Consider the following 24048-nt stretch of genomic DNA (forward strand, 5'->3'; position numbering starts at 1 on the left):
CTGAATGTCCCTGAGAAATGTGGGGAGAGGGTGCACTCCCCCGTAACACACATACCAGAATAAGTTATAAAACAGGGTTCATTTACTCCCTCACATGAAGCACAATGCCAGTGTACCCTCTGTTCACCATCCTTCAGAGGCATCCCTCCCAGTGCTGGGACTCCCCAGTGCTGACAGGGAGCTTGGGCACACAGGAGCCAAAAGCCCCACAGCTTTGGTGGGAGAAAGAGCTTCTCATTATGGGAAACAGGGCTGATCCCGACCCCAGGGGAACAGAGCCTTCTCCAGCCGCCATGGAGATGAACCAGCACGAAGTGGAAAAGAACAATCAGAAAATCCCCAAGTGTAGGAGAATATACCTCTTCCGTTTTTGGAGCATGTTATGGGCTGGAATGAGCTTTTACATACTTTTTACGAATGCCATACAGTAGTACTACTGTAACTTGAGTTCATTCACTCACTCAGCAAACATTAACTGAATGTCTAATCTGCATTGGGCCCTGTCCTGGGTCTTGGGGCTTCAGAGACAAATAAGACACAGTCCCTGCCTTTGTGAAGTTCGCAGCCTGGAGAGAGAAACAGCACCAGTTGTGATGCAGTGGAATAATTGCTGTAATAAAGGAGCATCCGGGCTTCCCTGGTGGCGCAGTGGTTGAGAGTCCGCCTGCCGATGCAGGGGACACGGGTTCGTGCCCCGGTCTGGGAAGATCCCACGTGCCGCGGAGCGGCTGGGCCCGTGAGCCATGGCCGCTGGGCCTGTGCGTCCGGAGCCTGTGCTCCGCAACGGGAGAGGCCACAACAGTGAGAGGCCCACATAACGCAAAAAAAAAAAAAAAAAAAAAAAAAAAAAAAAAAAAAGGAGCATCCACTCATTCAACTGATATTATCAAATGCCTGGGTACCCTCCTGGGAACTGTGATGTAGCCCCTGTCCCATGGGGCTTCCAGTCCAGCCAGGAAGACATCCCATGGATTATCATGGTGGGGAAGACAGCTAGCTGGGGAGACCAGACTGTTGAGGGAGCTTGGCCTTGGGTTCTCAACTGAGAAATGAGGGAATGTCTCACCTCAGGACCCTCTCAGTTTGCTGGGCTCTCTACCCATTAGGGGAGCCAAGAGGAAGGGGCACAGGGTCCCCACTTTGCAGGGTGGCACAGATGAAACAACCATAAGTGTTAGAGTGTCCCCAAGTGCTGGAGGGAGCAAGACTATCCTCACTGGCCCCTCTGGGTCTTGGCCAAACAGGGACAGTTTTAGTGGAGGGAGAAGCAGGTCAGGCTGTGCACGGCAGCACAGGGGTGAGCCAGGTTTAGCACTTGGCCGTTTGCAGTTCAGTCAAGCACACATTTTCTAGGCTCCTGCTGTCTACCGGGTACCACACTCCTTTCTAAGAGGATATCAAGACCGACGAACGTGACCCTGTCTATCTCCCTCAGGAAGCTCACAGTTATTTGGAAGAAATTGTCATCCAAACAACCAAATCTAATGGAGGTAGAATGAAACCGATGCCTTTATTTCAGCCATGATGTGGGACGCAGCATAATCCCAGATAAATAAGTCAGGGTGGAGGGAAAAAAATGTTAGTGTCTCGCTGAGAGATGGTTTTTGGCTGATGTGACTCAGGGGCTTGGAGAAGGGATTAGCAGAGGTTAATGTGAGTAACAGGCCTGGAGGAGACAGAGAACACAGACTACAGCTCCCTCCTTTACTCCCCTGCACATTACAGACCGGGAAACTGGGGCCCAGAGAGGGGATGTGACATCATATACATCGAAGTCACACAGGAAGTCATTAACACAGCTGGACTAGGACCCAAGAGTCTTGGGCCATATTCTGTGTGGTCTTAGGGACCACCTCCTCCTGGTGCTTTATCCTCCTCCTAGACATGTAGTGTGAGTACTTACTTGAATTTAAATAGGCTACAGCAGTACCACAGAGCAGAACAGAGGATGACAATGATAACTTATATGTCATTTTACCGTTTGCAAAGCAATTGTGTGCCCATCCAGCAACACTGGGAGGTGTATGGTATTCTTATCCCCTTTTTACTCTTTTCTTATGATGCAGAAGCTAGGACTTAGTAAGGGCAAGTATTTTGCCCAGGTCACACAGATGGCGAGTGACAGAAACTGCATAGGCTGTGAGGTCTGGCCACATGAGAACTTTTCAGTGTGCCCAGACTTCGGACTCACGGCTCTATCGTAACCCTGACCGTGGCTCTTCAAGTTATCTGAGAACTTCTGGTTTCTCTTCTTTCCCAATTTGCTAGGCTGAAAGCAATCCTTTACAAATTAAACTGGAATTTCAAGCTTCATTAAGAACATTGTTGCAGTGTTTTTAAACTGAGCACCCCCAAAAAAGTTACACAATATGGCTGAGTTGGGTTTAGCTTCATTGGTTTGTTTCTGTTTTTACTTGTGGTCGTTGTCTACATTTTTAAAGCGGGGAATAGATCCTGGATATGACTTAGTCACTCCCGGTCTCCTAATCCTCTGTCAGGGCTGCCCAGTCAACCTAGCCTGCCTCCAGATTCACCCCGAGCCCTGGTTGCTGAGGGGGAGCAGCAAGGCAGGCTGGCAAGCAGAGGCCCGGCCTCACCACAAAATGCGAATTCCTCTGTGTGGCCCATTTGACGAAGAAGGTGTTCCCTTTGCATGTAATGCCCTTTAGGAAGCCCTCTGTGAAGTGCTGTCACGTGCACCTTCTCATGCGTTGCACACTGACCCACTGATGGGGGCATTCATGCCCATTTCAGAGATGGAGAAACTGTGGCCCAAAGATGCTGTGTGACTGAATAGTAAGGCCTACCTTGCAGGGTTGCTATGGGGATTACAGGTGATGTATCTAAAGCACCTGAGAAGCAACATACCACAGTGATTAAAAGTACAGGATCTGTACCTAGATTGTCTGGATTCAAATCCTTGCTCCCCCACTTGCTGGCTGCATGACCTTCAGCGAGTTATTCAGTTTCTCTTAAGCCTCAGTTCATCACCTGCAAATGTCAGTTCTCTTTCTCCCACTCCTTTCCACCTGTAATCACAGAAACATGATGTTTATTATAAAATAAATATATATTCATATATAAATGATTATTTTTAAAACTTGGAATTATGTTCTCTATATAATTTTATCCTCTACTTTTTGTACTTATGATTATACTGTTTCTCCATATAATGTATTTTGACCTTTTTCATGTCTTAGTTAAATTTTATATTCCAAACTATTACACGCTTATTGCTAGAAGAAAAGAAATTCAAATGTACATAAAGGAAGACAACAGCCATCGTTTAGAGAGCATCTCTAAGGGGCAGGCCCTGCACTGGACACTCTGTGTCCATAACCTCCAGCCCCTCACAACACACTTGCAGGGCAGATGTTTACAGGCAGGGAAACCGAGGCTCACTGAGCTGACGTGATTTTCCCAAAGTCATCCAGTGGATCAGTGGGAAAGCTAGGATGAGGATGGAACCTGTGTTTAAAAAGAAGAAGCCAAGAGAAAAAGCCCCCTGGAATTTAAGCAACCAGACCCCTTTTGATAAAGGATCTTTAAGCAGCTTCAAGGTGTGCTCATCTCTTTAGGCACGGTTGGTCCCATAAAAAAACAATCATGGATTGCAATTCAGATAATTGATAGATGCAACCTGGAAGGAGAAATTTCAGTAAAACCAAGAACAGAGCTCTCTGTTCTCCCTTCTCCTCCCCATCTCCCATTGTTGGCATGGAGAGTTCACATAAAGCCAGAGAACTTGGCCGCACTTCAGACTATCTGTAAACCACATTTCTTGTGATAAGAGACAAGAGGGAAATTGACCTTTAAATATCCTGGATTCCGAGGAGGAGATAAAGATTTTGCAAGCCCTTTCAAAGAAGGCACAGAATTTATTCTAGCAAATGACAAAAACTTCTCCCAGATGTGTACAGACAGGGAGGCACATTCCACCCACCACCCCCCGGGGCCTCCCCAGATGCTGTGCTCACAGCCGGCTGCAAAACACTTCTGTGGCCAGACTGCAGGCAACTGTGAGATGAGGCCAGCTGATGGGCTGTCAAGCCCGGGGAGGAGTTAAGCCTGCCGAGAGCTGGATGGGCTTGTTAGATACTGTCCATGGGACCATCAGGTTAAGGAACCATGCAAACAACTCTGATGCAAAGAGTTTGCTAGTCCACAAATGTCCCAAACCTGCCCCCAGCTCTGCTCTCCTATTGGCTTATTCTTGTCCTCCTTCTAGTCTCAGTTTAAACATTCCATCTTCCAGGAAATATTCCAGCCCTCAGCCCACGTTGGGTTCCCACCTTTGGACTTCCACAGCCCCCTCTGCTTCCTTCTTTCCCAGCACACGGTCGTCTCTATCTGACCCACCACACCAAATCCTTTGGAGGCATGACTCTATTTTCTTCTTGTCTATCCAGTGCCTAGCGCAGGGCCTGCCAGCCATGTGACAGACACTGAAGGAACAGAGCAGACTTGTCCCCTGTGCCTCCTTTCTAAGGAGAGGAGCGAACTCTTCCCATGGTGGCGGTGGGGTTTCATCATGCCTCACAGCCCTCGATGAGCCCCATCCAACTGATGGAGCTGTTTGATTTGGGATCCTCACGTAATTCATTCATTTTTTTATTCATTCAACAAATATGCTCACTGTGCACAAGGCAGTGTGCTATGCATTTAGGATAAGAAATAAGTCATTTTCTGTCTTCTGTGGATGGGGAACAGGGCTGGGGGATCCAGGATGTCCAAAGCACTAATAGGGAAAGAGATGTAGACTGTGGACTAGTGCCTGGTTTGGGAAAAAGAGAAGAGACCAGAGTTCCAACTCTGCTACTTCACTAGCAGTATGACGTTGGGTAAATCACCTAACCTGACCCCAGTGTCTTCTTCTGTAAAGATGAGAAGGCCAGCTGAGTCACCACCTACGATAGAACTCTCGTGCCCACCTGTCACTTCCTGTCAAAGTTCCAGCAGGCCAGCCACCAGGGGAGGTGGGCCTGTGGCATAGAAAGGCCAGGAGGTGACTGTCAGGAAGGTTAGAAGGTTAGCCCCAGAGGCTGCCCCATCCGCCCCCAACGATTGATGAGGACACTGACAGCAGAGAGGGAGATGGTCACCCAAAGCCCCACCACTCCCTGGCATCTGTTAAGGTCACAACACGAATAGGAAACCACCACTAGTCAGCACCGCAATTGATGGCAGAGGACTTCATTCATTCCTGTGCCATAGCAACCGTCTGCAGAGGGTGAAGGACTCCAAGACTTCTTTCGTTGAATTACTGATTTACTCTTCACAACCCAGGAAACTTTCAGCAATCCCGAGAGGTTGCCAGAGCTTATTATCCTGGTTTGACGTGAATACATTGCATCTCAGACACAGGAAGGGACGTGCCCAAGGTCTCACGGCTAGAGAGTGACAGACTCAGGGAAGGAACCCTGCCTTCAGGCTTCTAGCCTGGCTTTTTTTTTCTCCACTTGCCCCTCTCCAAGGTCAGTTGACACCCACCAGCAGGGTGGGTGCTGAGGAGGGAGGCAACAGGAAATGGTGTGGCCCTCATTCTCAAGTTGGTAGCATAGGATGTATGTGGAAATGTTAGCAGAAGCCAGCGCTCCACGCACCATGCGGCATCTCAGCACCAGAGGGCTTCATGTTCAAGGGTCACAAGCACGAGAACTGCTCTGCAGTATTCATTTAGTGCCCCAGAGACCTGGCCCCTTTTTTCTTTTTTTTCTCTGCTTCTTCCCTTCCTTCCTTTTTCTTCGTGTTTCTTTTTGATCTCCGTTCTGCCTTTTTTCTAGCTGTTTCCTTCTCCCACCCCTCTGCGGCATCAGAGGCCAGTGCCTGCCAGGTGTGGCATTGCTGCCCCTCCTGCCCTCCGGGAGCCTGACACTTTCATCTGCCCCTTTTCACTTTCACCATGTAAGGAGAGAGAGGAGGCCTTCAGAAGTTCAAGGAGAGGGCTGCCCTGGTGGCGCAGTGGTTGAGAGTCCGCCTGCCAATGCAGGGGACACGGGTTCGTGCCCCGGTCTGGGAAGATCCCACAAGCCGCAGAGCGGCTGGGCCCGTGAGCCATGGCCGCTGAGCCTGTGCATCCGGAGCCTGTGCTCCGCAACGGGAGAGGCCACAACAGTGAGAGGCCCACGTACCGCAAAAAAGAAGTTCAAGGAGAAAGGAAACCTGGTGGGGGGAAATGTAATTTCCCAAAAGCTTGAGTTTAGGGTGTAGGAGGGTTTTATTGAAATTTCGAAGGAAATAAAGGAAAAATCCTCCCTATTTTCCTGATGGGTTTTTGGGTTTTGTTTTTGCTCCTGTGATAACAAGGGTCTCCCAATGGGAATAGTAAATACAGGAAACATGAACATTTTATAAGTCAACCAGTGTGTGTGTAATATACAATTAAGTGAGATAAGAAGTGCTTGAAAAATCTAAATATCTCCAAACTAGCCAAAACCAGAGAATCTCGAAAACCATATATTGATGTATTTCTAATCTCATTTCTAATCTACCCCGAAATTTACTTTTCTGTCCTCAGAACATACTTTTTCCTCTTACTACAACTTTTCTAAAACTTGTCATCTATGCCTAAGAAACTGAAACCGTGGAAGAGTCTCTGTTACCGTAGAGCAGCCATATGCCCTGCTGCAGGCTGCCATAATGCTGCATTTGAAAATAACAGAGAGGGGTTTGCACAGAAGCTGGTCTCATAAACTGAGACTTTGATAAGAATTTTGTGGGCCCTACTCATTTTTAAAATATGTATCTCATTTAAATATGATGGTCTCTGTTAGTGGAGGTTTAGCCCACATTTACAACTCAGCAAATATTTGCCAAATGAATGATAGGGGAGAGTCAACATAGGGAGGTGTAGGCGGGCAGCAGCTCTTCTCCAAGAGCTCATTTTGTGGGGAGCGAGACAGAGAAAATGAGAATTACAGTATGGGGAGATGAGTGCAGTGGTGGAGGTCACCCAGGGCACTGAAAGAGCACAGAAGGGTAGCATTTCAGCAACACTCATAGATTCATGTTTCCCACTCAAGAAATAGTTCCTAAAAGTCTCTTCAGGATCAGAGAACCTTTTATTTTTCAGAAAGAACTGAGTTCAAATGCTGAGTCACCTTCATCACTGACTGTGTGACCTTGACCAAGTTACTTTACCACTTTGAACCTCTGGTTCCTTCTCTCTGAAATGGGGGTGATGGTGGCGACAGTGGCTGCTTCATAGAGTTGGGAAGATTCAATGACACATTCCTTGCAAACATTCCTTGTAAAGCATTTAGCACAATGCCTGGCACTCAGTAGGTGGCAGCTGTGATTATCATCATCATCATTTAATACAGAAATTAATAATACTACCAATCATTCCTGGCTATCCTTCCAACCAGGACCAGAGAACAGGAAGCAGTTCTTCCAAGGTGCCACAGAGCCGAGTGTTTATAAAGAGGTAAAAGACTGGTTTCCAGGGACCGCTTCGGTGGTAAACAAGAGCAGGCAAGAGCTAATAAAATTTCAAATTAGCCATGACTTTTCACAGCCCTTCAATTGTGCTAGCTGATTTAATGGTCAGCGTCCCTGCTCGCCGCCGAGATTGAATAATGGAGCATTTCTGCAGAGTTATGGATGCAGCAGCTGAATCTGTCATGCTAACATCAATAGCAGAATGCAAATAACCCTCAGCTTGGGCTGTAATTATGTGCTTAAGCAATGTCTGACAGGGGCAGCCCGAGAATGTGTGATGGAGCCCGCCGACTGCAGGAGAAAACAGGTGCTTGGCGAGGCAGTTAGCTGGTATATCTGGAAGCTGGGACAGGAGCCACAAGGTAGGACCCAGGACAGAGCTGGAGTGAGGGGAGGCCTTTCCTCCACATCTCAGGATGCAGCCCTACACTTTGGTGAGCCGTGTTCTAGGGTCAGGGTCGGGAAGGGGAACTACCTTTATTAAGTACTTACTATGTGTCAGGTTCTCTGCTAGATTGGGGGACATACACTATGTTTTTCACTTATGTAAAAAATACTTAAGTAACACTCTTAGAATCCACTTGTGGAACTTCCCTGGCAGTCCAGTGGTTAAGACTCCACACTTCCACTGCAGGGGGCGCAGTTTCGATCCCTGGTTGGGGAACTAAGACCACACATGGCCCACGGTGTGGCCAAAAAAATTAAAAAAAAAAAAAAAAAAAAAGAATCCACTTGTAAGAGATGTGGGAAACTGTGGCCAGAGAGTTTAAGTAACCTGCCCAAGATCACACAGTAGTAAGTTTCAGAGCCAGGATTTCGCCTCAGACAGTCCTGCTCTGGAGCCCATACTCTTTACCACTGTGCTGCCCTCAAGGAGGGCATAGCGTAAAAGGTCTTGGATACCATGCAGAAGTTGGGAGAGAAAGACAAGAGATTTTTGGCCCTAATTTATTAGAAAAAAACTGGGCTTCGGGGAGGTCAGGTAGCGTGCCTGAGGCCACAACATCCCAAGGCTAGAAAGGAGGCTTAAGAGTGCTGCCAGTGTGGGTAGGGCATCCAGTCTAACCAATGCATATGCAGTATTCCGGTGGGCAGCATCTGCGTTGTAAACCCATGGAGACAGAAGTGAGGGGGTATGTCAGTGTTGAGGAGACAGGGCCTCAGAGCGATGAAGCACAGGAACTCACCCAGAGTCATTCTTAGGCGCAGTCCTGGGACTTGAGCTTCAATCTCTGAGCCTCACGATCCTCCCACCATACCACACTGTTTAATTGAATTGAATGAAGATAATGGTCTTCTGCCTTTTTTGGACTGTCATTTGGTTTCGTCCCCTTGATTCATTTGTCAATTAATTCATTCAATTTTCTTTCATTTATTTATGTAACAGTAATGTTTTAAACACCTGTAGTAAGTGCTGGGGATACAACAGAGATAACCAGAGCAGGATCCATGCCCCCAGGGTGGTGAGGAAGTTTGCCCAAAGTCACACAGCTGGTAAGCAGGAGAGGCAGAATTCCAACCTACAGAGGAACACATGTGCTTTGACTGTTCTCTGCCTACAGAGCACACAGACTGGCTTTCCCTGTCCCCCACTTTGGGCAGTATCCTCTAATCCCTGGGTTTGTCATCTATTTTAAGCTATTCTCTTGGGTGCCTGTAAAAGCACTTTGGGGTAATGAGACCAAAAAGTTGTGGTCTGGTGGAATTTCTTTTTTGCACTTTGGGAAGCTGGGAGCTGTAATGTAATTTTCAGCCCTAAAGAAATCCACCCATGTGGCAGAGAGAATTCTCTGCTAATGGCAGCTTGGCCAGTGATCTGAAACCATCCCCTCTCACAGAAGGCAGAGCTGGGTATCCACACATTTGCATCGAGGCCGGGAGAGATGCTGGGAGTTTCGCCGCCTCTACCAGCACTGCCTCTTTCTCATCCCCGAAGCCCGTCAGTCGCCAGGTCTTACCTCTTGAGCGTCTCTCCAAACCGTCCTCTTCTCTCAGTCTCCACTGTCACTGCTCTAGTCTCAGGAACCATTATTTTCCTCCTGTGTAATCTCAGCAACACTGCCTCCATGCAGCCCCCAGCTTCTGCCTTGGGCCCCCTTCAGTCCCCTCTCCACGATACAGGGGATGCTCTTTCAGCAATGCAGTGACTTTCAGATAAAATCACCTCTTGCTAACACCTTTCAGTAGCTCCCATTGTCCAGAGGGTGAAATGCAAACTCCCTAACCTGGTCCGGGAGGCCCAGCTGTTTGCTCCTGCCGACCTCACAGCCTGATCTTGTGCTGTTCCCCTCATCTTGTAAGCCCAGCATTTGAATTTAGCAACTCAAATGTTCAGTGTGTTGTCCTCTCACCTCTGGGCCTTCACGTATATATAATTCCTTCTCTCTCTCTGAAAAAAAACAAAAAACAAAAAAACACGTCTCGCTGCCCCCTGACTTGTCTGTCTCTCCTGCTAGGCTAGCGGGCTGCGACCTGATCTGACACCTGAATCTACTTGGTGCCCAGCGAAGCCCTTGGCTTCTATCAGGCACTTAATAAAGTTTTCCAATGAATGGAAAACAGAGAAGTGAATGAAGGAAGGCGCTGTGGACAAACGATGCTGATTGAACATAGCCATATAAACGTCATGCTCTGTCACCCCTGCAGATGGCTTGGTGGACTGCATGGACCCCGACTGCTGCCTCCAGCCCCTCTGTCACGTCAGCCCACTGTGCCTGGGCTCCCCCGACCCTCTGGACATCATCCAGGAGACACAGGCCCCTCTGTCCCAGCAGAACCTGCGCTCCTTCTACGACCGAATCAAGTTCCTCGTGGGCAGGGACAGCACACACATCATCCCCGGGGAGAACCCCTTTGACGGAGGGTGAGTCCAGCTCTGACTGTGGTTCTCTGAAGGGGGAGTGGCTCACCTCCAGGGCCACGTGTGGGTGGATGGGAGTGGGAGGAGGCCAGGAGGGTGGGCGTTGAAGGCTCCTGATGGAATGGCAGGGGAGGCAGGGAAGCAGCCTCAGGTACCCACATTTAGAAAACTGCTATCCAGGGCGTTTGGAATTTTTATGAGCGAAGTTTTTTTGTCCTCACTGGGTGATAGATGGAGAGAGTGGGAAATCAAAGGTCCAAGGGGAATCTTGGATCAATACCCACTCTGCAGTCAGCGCTTACTGATTCTGTGGTCTCCAGATGGGCTGAAAGCTTTGACACTATCATCCCTCAGAGCTGATGTCCGGGAGATTTTGTTCGGCTGGGGTGGGGTGCATCTGCTGGCACCCCAGGCTATACACCCATGCATTCTTTCATAAGCGTTCAGTGGTGTCGTCTGTTGGATAGGTTTTTACTGAGGTCTACTCTGTGCCAGGTCCTGTGCTGGAAGCACAGAGATGAGTGGAGCACAGTCCCTGCCCATTGGTCACTCACAGCCCACTAAGGGGACAAAAAAGAGTTCCATTGTGATAGACCAGAAATATGCCCCCAGAGTACTCTGGAAGCATAGAGAAGGTGCTCCTGGGTGGGGGAAGGCTGAGACTTAAGAACTGAGTCTTAAAGTTGAGAAATAGCTCAGCAAGGGAGAGAGAGTGTGCCAGGGTGAGGGAACTGCTTGTGCAAAGATCCAGGGGCATAAAAGTGTATAGGAGCCAGCAAAAGGCAGCTGTCTGTTCTCTGCTCCCCAGATCAGCGTCTGTGAACTTGGGAAAGGTATCCAAAAAGGAGGGATTTATGATAATTTATTTTGAATGTCTTCCAAAGTAGTGATACCTCATGCACACAGAGCTTTCTTTAAAAGCCAGCCCAGTTCAGTTCAGCATAGACTGTGTGCCTTCTATGTTCATGACTTCTGTGCCAAGAGAGTTCCTGCCCTAAGGGGACGATGTGGTAGGGATGAGGGAAGGGAAGAATGAATGACATCCCCAGTTCTATTTAAAGAGGGAAATCAGCAGGGCTTCATCCTCTACTGGGTCTGAGGGATGCTGGAGAGAGGAGTCTCTTACTCAGATGCTTGGCAAGGGCAAGGAAGGGACTCACCTCAGTAGAACACCCAAGAATAAATGTCTGTTTGTAGTTCAGAAGCAAATCTGAAGCTCACACAGAGGTTGGGGCTGGGGTTTTTGATATGTGAGCCATCAAGAAACAAGCAGTAGATGAAACCATGAGCACACAGAAGTTGGATCCAGGAAAATGTGTAAGGGGGCCGAGTGGGGACCTAAGAAGGACTCCTGGGGAGTCTCCCTAGAAGGTAGTATTATGATCCCCAGAGAGTAACTGGGAATCCAAGGAGAAGGCTCGCTCCTGGGAAGTGATGGAGCTGGGACTCCAGGGCCCATGCTTTCCACTGTCCCAGCCCTTCCTCACAAGGAGCAATGACAAGAGGGGAAAAGTGAAGTCGGGGGAGCTCTCTGAGCCCAGCAAGAGAGGCATGATACGAGTGTGTCAAAGCATTTGAACTTTAACCTTTTTAGAGATGAAGGTACTTTATAGTCCCTTCAACTTACCCCGAGAATACTGAGAACCTCAGAGGTTACATGATCTTCCCCAATTCACAGGCTAGTCAAGTGGCAGAGCCAGGAGCAGAAATAGAGTGAGGAAAAACCTATTCATTTATCTTGGCCAGAAATACCGCTTTCGTCTCTGGGTAGGGAGCTTTCTGCTCTTTCCTTCAACTGTGTGATTTTGTATGTATGCTTGTGGGCCTTCCCATGGTGTGAGTTCTTTTAGTCAACTGGAGATAGAAATATTACTCCTACCAAGGGGAATATTACTCACTCTTTCTTTACTGGACCTGTTATGGGACCTGATTAGGGCTATGGCTGGTTGGCTGCCAGTGGCTGTTCTATTTTGGGGTGCCCTTACCATGCCATCCTACTAAGTACCAACAGGGACCATGATCCCTGAGTGTCCTCAGGTCACTCACCAAGCCTGCTGCTTACGTGCCAGGAATCACACGGCACCCGCCCAAGGATTTCAGTATCCTTTCTCCCAGTCTGACATGCCTTAAGGAGCCTGTCAAGTGGGGAACTTGAGAACCCTGTACTGGGAGAAATGGACCGCTCAGCAGAGAGAAAAGAGTATAGGCCTTGGAGTCAAGCCAACTTGTGTTTCAGATACTGCCTCTGCCACTGATGGATACGTGGCTTTGGACAAGGGCTTAATATAGTGAATATGTAAATGTCTATTAACTCTCTAAACTGAGTCTGCAGGACAGGACTGCATCTCACTCATTTTAGCATTTAGTAGCCGCTCAAGATAAATATGCATATATCGATATATTACCTTGAACAATGAAGAGATGGAAGGAAAGAAGGACAGAGGGGAGTGATGGGGAGGGACAGTGGGACAGAGGATGGATGGATACATTATCTATTTTACTTAATTTTCTACTGAGGATTCAGCGTCCAGAGAGGTTAAATGATCTGTTAAAATCACATTACAGATTAGTAGCAGAAGCAGAAGTCAGCTCCCAGATCATTGTTTATATATCTGTCACCTTCAGTTAAATAACATGCTTTGAAAGTAGAGACCATTCATCTCTCCAAACCTGTATTACTTAGGGCAGGGCCCGGAATAGAGTATTTGCTCTAAAACGAATGGATAACGGAAGCTCCCAAATGTTACTGTTAAAATTCCTTTTACCGGGCTTCCCTGGTGGCGTAGTGGTTGAGAGTCCGCCTGCCAATGCAGGGGACATGGGTTCGTGCCCCGGGCCGGGAGGATCCCACATGCCGTGGAGCAGCTGGGCCATGAGCCATAGCCGCTGAGCCTGCGCGTCCAGAGCCTGTGCTCCGCAACGGGAGAGAGGCCACAGTGGTGAGAGGCCCGCGTACTACAAAAAAAAAAAAAAAAAATTCCTTTTACCTGTTATTCAACTGAATCATTATGCTGCTGTTCCTCACTGATCTAGATTCAGAAGAAACAGCTATCATTCACTACTAAGTATCCCCAAACAGATTTTTATGTAAAACAAGCCCAAGTGACTGGAAACCCCACAAACACAAGACAGCAGATGCTTTTCTCGTTAGACTACCTGCTTGGATCCTGTCGTCATGCTCTGAACCCGTAATACAGGGCTTATTTGCATCTTTGGGATACAGTGAAATCAGTTGCCAGGTTTGGGTTGTTGCTTTCTTTCCTCTCGTATGAAGGAACGTGAACGTGGTATCCTAGAAAGCACCTGGCATGTGAATCTTGGCTTTACCTCCTACTAGCTCAGTGTAGCCCCAGGGAAATGATTGAACCTTTGTGTACCTGCCTCCAAAGATAAACTGGAAATAATAGTAATTGTTTCATGAAAGCCATTGAAAAGATTAACTGAGATAAAGCACCTAGCACAGGGCTTGGTACATTCGTGATAAGTAAATGGTGGCTTTTATGGCAGCAGCGTGGTCTGGTGAAAATAGCCAGGACCTGGATGTGAAGTCTGTTTCATCCACTTTATAGCTATGTGAAAATTCCTTAACTTCTCTGAGCTCCAGTTTCCTCATCTGTAAGAGCAGGGGAGTAATGTCTATTGTACAGGGTTGTCGTGAGAATTAAATGAAAAAACAAAAAGTACATGAAGTCTCAGACTAGTACTGGCCACACAAAAAAATGTTTGCTAATTATATGATGATGGTGATGATGCTGATGAACGTGAGAGTGGAGGTGATGATGTTAGAAAGAGCTTCCAGCTCTAATTCCTTGATTGGAAGTGAAACTGGAGAGTAATCTGCCCTCCAGGAAAGTCCAGCTGCAACCTAGAGAGGAACGAGGTTTGGATTGTTGAATCCTTATTTGAGGAAGGGAAATGGCAGCATTCTTCCAGGCAGCTGTCAGCCGGGATTCCTGTTAGGGAGGAGTCCAGTGGCACTTCTCCAGAGAGCGGGGTTTCTGATGGGCAGGCCAACCTGATTTTGTGCCTGTGTTTAACAATAACAAGGCTGTGGGACAGAAAAACCCTGTATTTTCCTGCACCCCGTATGCTGCACCACAATTTGTATAGTCTGAATGGGAGTCCATTTAACAGGCTCCTCCAAGAAGCAGGCTGTCACCCAGAGACCCAACGGCATTTCTGAGCCCAGAAAGGAGCCCCAGGGGTGCAGCTCCTTTACTCTGCAGTTTCCCAGCTGTGTGACTGACTCAGGGAGACCCAAGTATGAGGCATGCTGGGACCAACCATGAGAGGGAGAGGAATTCAGTGCCAGTTGGAAGTGACCGGAGCACCCTTCTGTGGAGAAAGCAAGCCAGCCAGTCCTCAGCGCCCAGGGCTCTCCCCAGGATGCTTTTCCTCAGAGGCCTGACCATGGGCAGGGATGAGGAAGCAGAGGTTCTCCAGATGCATACATGACACCAGCAGTTATATGGGGGCTTCCTCATGCTTCTGTGCAGCACCCCAGCTGGTGTAGGGGCACTAGAGCAGGGGTAACCCTCAGGGAAGGATGGGCAACGGAACCCCAGGATGTGAGGGCCCCAGCCACGCAAAGTGGGCTCTTGGCTGGGCTGGGCTGGACTTCTTGGAGGAAAGCCCAGAGTTTGACTCAGAACTAAAGTAGAAGTACTGCCAGATGGACTTAGAGTGAGGAAGACCTCCCTCAGGGACCCTGTCTGGTTCATCTGTGTCCCCAGAGCCCAGCACAATGCCTGGCCCAGAGCAGGTGTTTAATACAGGTTTAATGAATGCAGTAGCTCTATCTGACCCTCTGCCACTGCTGTGCTCAGCTCCACATAAAGTGACAGAGATATGAATGACTTCAGCTGATCTCAAGTAGGTCTAAAGTAGGAGGGAAAAAACAGGCAGGGGAACCACCATCACCAGATTAGGTGGCTTGAATACCATCTTTCCACCCTGGCCTGAATGCCTGGAGCCATTCTGCCTCGTGGAAGGCACCTGTCCCTCCCCTGGATTCATGGGGAGAATACAACGCAGGGTGCCCTCTACGGAGACTTGTGTGGGAGGGGAGGAACATTCAGGTCTGCAGGTGGAAGAAGAAGGATCCCCAGCTGGATTGTCCATGCTAGGAGGAAAGATAACAGGACCCAGACTGTGGAACCTGGGATTAGACAGCTGGGAAAGTGAGGTCAGTGTGAGACAATTCCTCCTTTAAGACCACTCAAGGCAGCTGTTTCCCTGTTACACAACTTTGGTTGTATCTCTTATCTTGGGAAGGACTGGCTGGGTCGAAAGAGCTGGACACAGGGCAGACAGATCAGTTCAGTGAGTACTTGTGGATCGCCACTGCTAGACAGGGTAGCAGATTATAGGAAGAGGAAGAACCACCGCCAAGTTACTCAATACCAGTTCAGAACATGTTTGAGGACACTGTATTGGTGAGAGGAAGGATGTGATGTTGTCAAGTCTCTCTGGGCTCCTCGAAACCTACTAGGTTATCAGCTCACTCAGGCAAGTGGTTGGGTGTGGACAGATTGCTACCAAAGTCAGCCACAGGGCACACTGAACCCAAAGAGCAAAGACTTCAGGAGTCAGGGGGCTTTAGAAAAAGGAAGGATGGACCAGAGTATTCATCCCAAAGGAGGCAGAGGATCGTATCGTATAGAGAGGGTCAGATCCTGTGGAGAGGAGAGAATGGGCAGGTGCAGAGAGGGACAGAACTGCCGCGCTCCATTTGGTAAATATTAACCAGCACCTACTCTGCACTAGGCCTGCGAGAAGACGTGCATCTGACCCCATTACACTGGGGCCTCCTGTGCGTCCCATGCCTCGTTGGTCATTCAGTCCCTAGTGCCTAGCAGAGGGGTTGGCACAGACTAAACCACAGTGAATGGTGGATGAATCAGTGAGTCAGCCAATCAGCTACTGCTGAGTGCTCGAACAGACTAGAGAGAGAGTGTTTTGAGAGCTCAAAGGCGGGGCCATCACTCCCGCTGCAAATTCAGGTCCCTGAGCTCCACAGCACAGGGGCTGCACCTGGCCCATCTTTGTTTCTCCAGCACCCGGCAGAGGGCCTGGCTCAGAACAGGCCGCAGTGAATGTTTGGTTTTGAGAATGAATGAGCAAACAAACAAATGAACTAATGAAATAAGACTTCTGGCAGGAGATGGCCTTTGGCCTGAGACAAAGATTTCAGTGAGGAGGGTTAGCCATTGAGACATTATTTATCCCATTTCAGGTCACAACAACCTGTTAGCACATCATGAAGTCAATGTAGTAGTGGGTCGAAACTATTTTTTTAAGAAGTAAACTTAAATGGAATAGGGTACAGTGGAATAGAAAATATCAGTGCAGCACTCTAAAAGGATATGTATTTCATGACGCGTGTGTGTGTGGTGTGTACTCTTGAACAGGGTATGTTGCTTACTGTGGGTTTCAGTTGAACAGGATTTAAAAATTCCTTCTAGACTGAGGAACCAGCATGACTTTCCATGATAATCAAAGAACCAAGAGAATTTTAATGTGGCCGGAGCATAATTATGGTGACAGTATTTTCCAAATCAAAAGTCAAGAGATATGCTCTAATGTTTGAAATCAGGAGGGTCTCAGGGAATCTAGGATGTATGATCCTGGTGTGCAGAGGGGCCATGGAGGAAAAAGAAGAACAGAGGGGACTCTGAGACCAGAAAGGTAGTTTGGGGAAGAAACTGAGAAAGATCTGCCCCTTGCCTGTGCACTAACCAGATTAGGACATGTCACCTCAGTTAGGACTTAAAAACTGCCACTAACAGAAGTGAAATAACCTTGATACCACGTAAGCCCTTAGAATTTCTCTCAGACCCTTTATAAAGCCACAGTGTTTCCAAGAATTCTGGAAGTAAGAGGTTACAAGAGGAAAAATATAATGGAAAAGAGGGGGAAAGGTCATGTATGCAATGCAATTTTTCGTCAGCCCACTGCAGATCTAAAGCCATATGCAAGTGTCAGTGACAGAGAAGTTCCAGAAATGCATTTGCCTGCCACTCCACCCCCCTCACCCCGCCCCAGGCCTTAAGACAGCCCTCAGATAGCCCTCAGGGAGTCTGAGCAGTAGAGATCAACTAATGGAGTTCATATAAACACCAGCTTCCTGACAGCTGGCCTCTGAGCGAATTTATTATTGAATTATACTCCTGCGTTTTCAGAACAAGCTGAGCTGACAGGCTACCCCATCAGTTTAAAAAAAGGGGGCCAGGGAGAAAGACAATGATAAATTACCCTGATGGAAGATGGAAGAAGGTAAAGATCCTGCTTCCTCCAAAATGTCAGCCATTATATATTATTCATGTTGGTTTAAAAAAAAAAATCCCTCCCCGCATTGAAATGAATGTTTATGATGATAAAGCAACTAAGTGATTTAATTCAGGATGCAGGCAGCAACTTCTCACATCATCCTGATGAGCAGCTAACAACTCCTCCTCTGCCACTTGATCATCCCTTTATTGATTCCAAAACCGAATTACGATCTGTTTGCTTTGTAGCCTGAGCTTTTTCCTAGCTGTCCATCACAGGAAGCATTAGCAGACGATGCTGTGCTGAAGCAGGAACCACTCGGGCTTTAGAGGGAGAGGCCCTGCTTTCAAGTTCTTGGGCAAGTGAGAGCAAGCGACCTTGGGTGAGCGAGGCTCAATTTGCTCATCTGGAATGAGGGGTTACTCATTCTCACCCTGCAGGTTATTTGGAAGATTACATGAGATAAAATACCCAGGAAGCCCAATGGCTGGTGCATAGCGCACGTCCAGTAATAACACCGAATATTTCCCGAGGATGTTCTATGTGTCAGGCATTATTTGAAATGCTTTGTAAGTTTCATAATTAGTAACACCTTTACATCTCCCCTGAAACCATATAACATAGGGAATTCATGCCCCTTCTTTTACAGATAGGAAACTGAGGCACAGAGAAGTTGAGTAACCTGGCCCAGGACAGACGGCTTGTAAGTGGCAGAGCCAGCATTTGAAGCCAAGCTGATTGGTCCTAGAGCCCATGTGCTGAGCCTCTGTTCTTCTCTGCTAGGTCTTTTATATTCCCACCTCCGCATCTTCAGCTTGGAAATCTGTACAACATGGTGCTGCTACAACTCTACAATCCCAGCTGGCCCTGACTTTCTTTCTAATACTGTACACAACACAGTAGAAAGCTGACATGCAGCAGGTCTTAGTGCTCCAGAGCATGGTCTCAGAGGCAGGTAACGAGGCTTGAATTTGAGCCCTACCCCTTGCCAGCTGTGTGACCTGGGATAAGTCTCTTAATCATTCTGTTCCTCACTCTCCTCATCTGTCATATGAGGATAATAATTGGTACCTCGTGGGGATGTCTGAGGATGGAAGGAGATATGAAACACTTATGTGTCAGAGCGGTAAGCACTGGATGAATGTTAGTGGCTGTTATCACTTACAGCACGAGTTAGTGTTCGCATTGGCAAGGGCATTTGTATTCCTTTAGGTTTTAGTGTCACCGTATGAACTGGGAGAGAAAAGAGAATCTTAGCCCGAAGCCTTAATGTAGTTATATAACTGATGCAAGTGCCCTGGCACTGTGGCAGGCAGAGGTGAACAGACCTTTGAGATGGGCAGTCCTTTGTGGTTGAAGAGGAGACTTTGAGACCAGAGAAAACTCTTGGCTCAGAGATGCAGTAGCAGAGCCTGAGTCCTGGCGAGCCTGGAGTCCTAAGTGAGTCTCTCAAGTAGTAATTCCAGTGTCTGTAAGTCAGGGACTTTCTGCATTTCCATCCAACACTGATAAACTTCAAGCAATGAGAAGTTAAAATATTGGAGGGCCATGCATCACATCACTAATATTGTCCTCTATGGAGAATATAGGGTCAGGATGTACCAAACACCTCTGCAGGGAGTCTAACCAGCACTCCAGTCCAATCCTGGAGGCATCCAGAGCTGGCTCTAAGTGAGCTCCATGGTGCGGGGCTGTGGGGAGGCGATGCTACCTCTGGGCAGTATTCTAGCCAGGGAGAGAGACCTGCCCACCCGCTGTCCCCTGCCTCCACCTCCTCCCACCACGGCGGGGCCCTGTGACTGTACCCTGTGGGTCTAGCCTGCAGGCCTCTAGGACTAACCCCAACCTGAGGAGAGGAGGGCTTAGAGCAACCCCAGCTGCTCAGCCTCCAGTCCTCCTACCATTCCTCTGCCTGACCCTTTATGTGCCAGCTCTGGCAATGGGTTTCTGTCCTGTCCCAGAATCCCAAACTCACTTGCTATCCGTAAGTCCCTGATATGAGCGGCCTGGTAGCCCTGCCCCCTGAGGATTCAAGCCTTGCCTCCCCTTACCTGGCTCCCACCCCTGCCATGTCTGGGTCTGGAGATCCACCCATGCTCTGCTTAAGAACCTGGGCATTGTTACCTGGTGACCCACAGGACATCCACATCCAGCTGCCCCTGGGAGCTCCCTCACCATGCCTGTCCCCTGTCAGTCCTCCTCCCCTGCCCCTGGAAGGACTGTTTCCCTTGAATGCCACCTGTCTGTTGCTCTACACCTCAGGTCCGGCCTGCTGAGCTGGATTTGCGCAGCTCTTTTCTGTGTCTCTGCCCCGCACTAGCCCCACCCCAGGAAGTGGGTCTAATTGTGGCCCATCCTAGTCTCCCCTTTCTGAGTAAAGCAGCGAAGTCTCCCTTTTCCGGAAGAAGCAAGACCTGTCCTGTACCCTGACAGGAAGACAGGACACACGGTCGTGAAATGAACTTGTCCATTGAGAGACTGTGTGCAGTCGCATTTTAGCAGAGCTGCTTCAAGTTTTTCTAGCAACACAAGCCACCTGCTGAGGAGTCCTCTTAGAGGCCGTCCTCTGGCTGCATAGCCCAGAGATCAGCCTATATAGACATGTACTTACATCCCCTGGCCCCAGGCACATGGTCAGTGTTTCCGAGCCGTGTCCCCCGACCTGGCCAGCCCTGTCACCCAGGATCAGGAGGCTTTTGCTCCTCAAATATGATCTCCACTGGCTGGTCTCTCTCAGTCCTGTTTCTCCTTTGCCACAACCAGGACTCACTTCTCTGGAAATACGGTGTCCTGAACAGTCATGGGCTCTGTTCTTGTGTGCACCTTCGTTGGCCAGCAGGAAATATTCCAGATGACTTCTGCGAGAGCCGACTCAGCCCAAAGCATCAGCTTTCAGCAGCCGAGTTGCCCCCAGGCTTGAGTGATCAGAGCAGGGACCCGGGACCTCGTGCTCCCTGAGTGTCTGAAGTAGCTCAACAACCACAGAAAGTTAGGAGATCACGGGACCATGGCTTCTGGGCTCTGCAGGAGGCAGGCCTAAGGGCCCAGAAGACACTAGCAGTTACCGGGCCATCTTGTCATTGGATGCCCCCAGGTGGGGTGAGAGCATCATAGCAGACCTGTCGATGCCTCAGCCTCAGTGGGTGATGGAGGGGAAGCTCTGTCCATCTCTAGGGATCACGTATCTCACCTGTAAACTAGGGGCTTGGACTCAGGCACCCAAAGGACTTTTCTAGCTAAACATTAAATTCCTGTTAATCTGAAGAAGTCTGTGGATTTCTTCTTTCCGCTCCCCAGATATACACAAAACAGTCCAAGAGCAAAAGCTTGTTCTGTCATGAACTGGAGTACTTCCCTGTGACATTCATTCCACATACCCAGCAAGTGATCTGGAAGCCTCTGGTGGAGTCTAAACTGAGCCCAATTCCAAATGGAAGAACAGAGTCAGGGTACTTGGGCAGGGCCTAGTGCTTGATGCTGACTGTGGGGATGTTTGTATGTCGTACTGGAATGACCTGGTAGGCAGCTCCCCTTTTTACCCCATGCTAGCTTTACTTCCAGATGCAAGGTGTTTTGTTTTTTTTTTAAGTCAAATTATATTCATTCCAGAAGGTGAGTTCCTCATGCATAGGGATTCTGTCTCATTTATTGTTAGTAATTTAACTGCTTAGAATACAATGCAGGGCACTTCCCTGGCGGTCCAGTGGTTAAGACTCCACGCTCCCAATGCAGGGGGCACAGGTTCGATCCCAGGTCAAGGAACTAAGATTCCCCCATGCCGCATGGAGCAGCCAAAACAACAAAAACAACAGCAACAACAAAATAAATAAATAAACAAATACGTTTTTAAAAAGAACACAATGGAAAATAAAACAGAAACTACTGGCACTGCTGTCGTGTAGTTTCCATAAGTAAGAAAATGGATGAATAAATATCTTCCCTGCCACCCAGCACCGTGTATAGCACATAGTAGGTGCTCAGTTAAAGTTCCAATAACTGAACCCTATTCTCATTTACCTGGCCTTCCTCTATGTTTCTCTTACCCCAACCCATGTATATCTATTTTTTACTTTGGGCTATGTGAAATAACTTTATTCATATTTTTCTGTCATCATCTTTTTTCATTCATTTATGTGATCTTCATTTGTTTCTTTACTCAACATTTATTGAACGCATACTAATAGACCTACTCCTGTGATAAACATGGAGTTAGAGAGATGAAATGGACATAGTTGTTCCCTTCAAAGAACTCACAATCTAGAAAAGATAAGGTGTTTAAAACAGATGAATACACTTTAGTGGGATAAGTACATTGTGCTTTGTTGACCAAAGGAGGGAGTGGCTTCTTTGTCCTGGAAAATAGGGAAGAGTTTCACTGAGAGGCAGGCCTTCAAGGAGAGATTAGTAGTAATGGGAGGAGAGTCATTTGAGGCAAAGGAACCAACATAGACAAAGTCAGGGAGGCATGGAGGTGCATGCCAAGGCAAGGGTATGAGAAGTAATTTAACATTGCAGCAGCACAGGATGTGAGAATGGAAAACCGGGATGTGAGAGGCAGGCAGGGGCCTGCCTGATCCTGAAGGTTTTTACATGCCAAGCTAAAGAGTGTGGACTTTATGTGGATACAATGGGTACTACAGAAAATGACATGGATGGCACAGGGATACTGATGATGTGGTAAATTGACAGTGGTAAGGTCTGGAGAATTGGGTATCTTAGATTTGCAAGGTGCCTCAAGAGAGGATCTGGTCCAACTCCCTGACCACCAATAAGTCAGAAGGTTATTAAACGTTAACTGATTAGATCAAGTTCTGTTGGTTTGGGCCTAAGATTATTGAAAGACGTACAAAGTAAACATAGGAAGAGCGATGAAATAAGTTATAAAGAATGAAACACAGCTGGAAGTTGGCTTTTGAATATAGTAATATATAGCATATTAGAGTTTATTTCATACAAAGAAAGCACAGACACATACCATCGTAACTCTAGTGCTGTACAGTGGTCCCAAGGAGGCTGCCCAATGTGGTCCATGAGGTACAGGAAAAAAATATTAGGACGTCTGTCTACATTTACTTTTTATCTTTAAAAATAAGAAAGAATGGATGTTTACTTGTATGGAACACCAGGTTTTCTCTGATTTGCTTGGTCCCAGTGTTGGTTACGTGTCTGGACGAGCACGTGAGGTGTTCTGAGGGAGATGAGGATCTACTCTTCACAGAGCTTTACTAGTTTATAGCATGACTGTGTTGTGTGTGTGTGTGGGGTGTGTGTGTGTGTGTGTGTGTGTGTGTGTAAAATCTAGCTTTAACCAAACTTACATAAAAAATGGGGTCCAGTGGCATAAAAGGATTTTGCAAAGTAACTACCAATCAAAGATGACAAGTGTAAATACAAGCCAGCAGTCAAACGGCAGAGCTGATATTCCTACTCCTGGTCCAAAGTCTTCCTCAACTCCACTATGAAGTTAAAAACAGTAGTGATCATTCTCATCAGATCTAACAAAAAGGGAAGCAAAAGATTCAAAATTATCAAGAAGACTAGTTGAAATATTCATTTTTTGTCCATTAAATCTTGCACCAAGCGTATATTATGCTTTCCAGTATTAGCTAATGATGATAGCATGTGTGTACAATTTATTAATAAATATAAATACACCCATGGAGCCTTCATAGAATGTTTACAGAAAGGGTGTGTGATCAAAAATAGTTTTCAGAGCCCTCCTCTGATGATGTTAGCTCAGATTTTTTAGGCGGCTAAAACAAATGGAGATTCTGTTATTTAGGTGTGTATCTGTGTCAGATGGTAAGTAGCCTGAGAGGTGAAGTGACTTTCCTGAGTTCTCATGGATAATACATGAAGTCCTGAATTTGAATGCTGGCTCCCCAGCCACTCTTACGAGAATGGGCAAATCCATCCCCTGCCGAGGCTTTATTTTCTCACTTCTGCAAGAAGTGTGAAGTGTGAAGAGAGATGATCAGGAAGGTCTCTTCTCACATGTCATGACTAGTGGGTTCCCTAGAAAACGTACACAGGTGGAAGACGGCAGGCTAGAAAAGCTGGTTGAAGGAACGGAGGCAGAACACCAAGATGGAAAGCTCTGAAGAAAGGGCTACGGAACGGCCCGTGTTGCCAGGCTAGAAGGAAGGTCTTGGAAGCTACTGAGTGGACAGGGTCAGGCTTTGACTGGGACCCCCCTTGATGGGGGTCGTTGGACAGGCCGTGAAGTGGGGCTTCTTTGGGCCCAAGTAAGGTTCTTACAAGATGTTGGATAAAGTGTAGTTGGTGCTAGAAAGATCCCTAGTCAGTCAGATGAGTTGGCAGAAAACAGTTTAAAGGGTGAGTACAAGCCAGGCATAGAAATCTGTTTAAAGTATGTAATGCAAAGGAGTGATTTGCATAACCAATAGTGGCATACGGTAACAAATACCTCAAAGCAAAGAAAGGCTAAAGTTACCTTTTGCCGTCTAGATAGGTCCCAA

The 24048-nt window shown here is 47.7% G+C and overlaps 1 protein-coding gene across 4 annotated transcripts in view; it reads left to right on the top strand.

Moving 5' to 3' along the window:
- Positions 1 to 24048, top strand: part of TENM4 (teneurin transmembrane protein 4) — a gene marked incomplete at its 5' end in the record, with an annotated part of 383392 nt that overhangs the window by 278934 nt on the left and 80410 nt on the right. For all 4 annotated transcript variants that reach the window (XM_079707561.1, XM_079707562.1, XM_079707563.1 and 1 more), the window contains one exon: positions 10087 to 10303. In XM_079707561.1, coding sequence (XP_079563687.1) covers positions 10087 to 10303 — 217 coding nt within the window. The remainder of the gene's footprint in view (positions 1 to 10086; positions 10304 to 24048) is intronic.

The sequence above is a fragment of the Hyperoodon ampullatus genome (genome assembly GCF_949752795.1).
Source record: "Hyperoodon ampullatus genome assembly, chromosome: 7".
In the NCBI taxonomy this organism is placed as follows: domain Eukaryota; kingdom Metazoa; phylum Chordata; class Mammalia; order Artiodactyla; family Ziphiidae; genus Hyperoodon; species Hyperoodon ampullatus.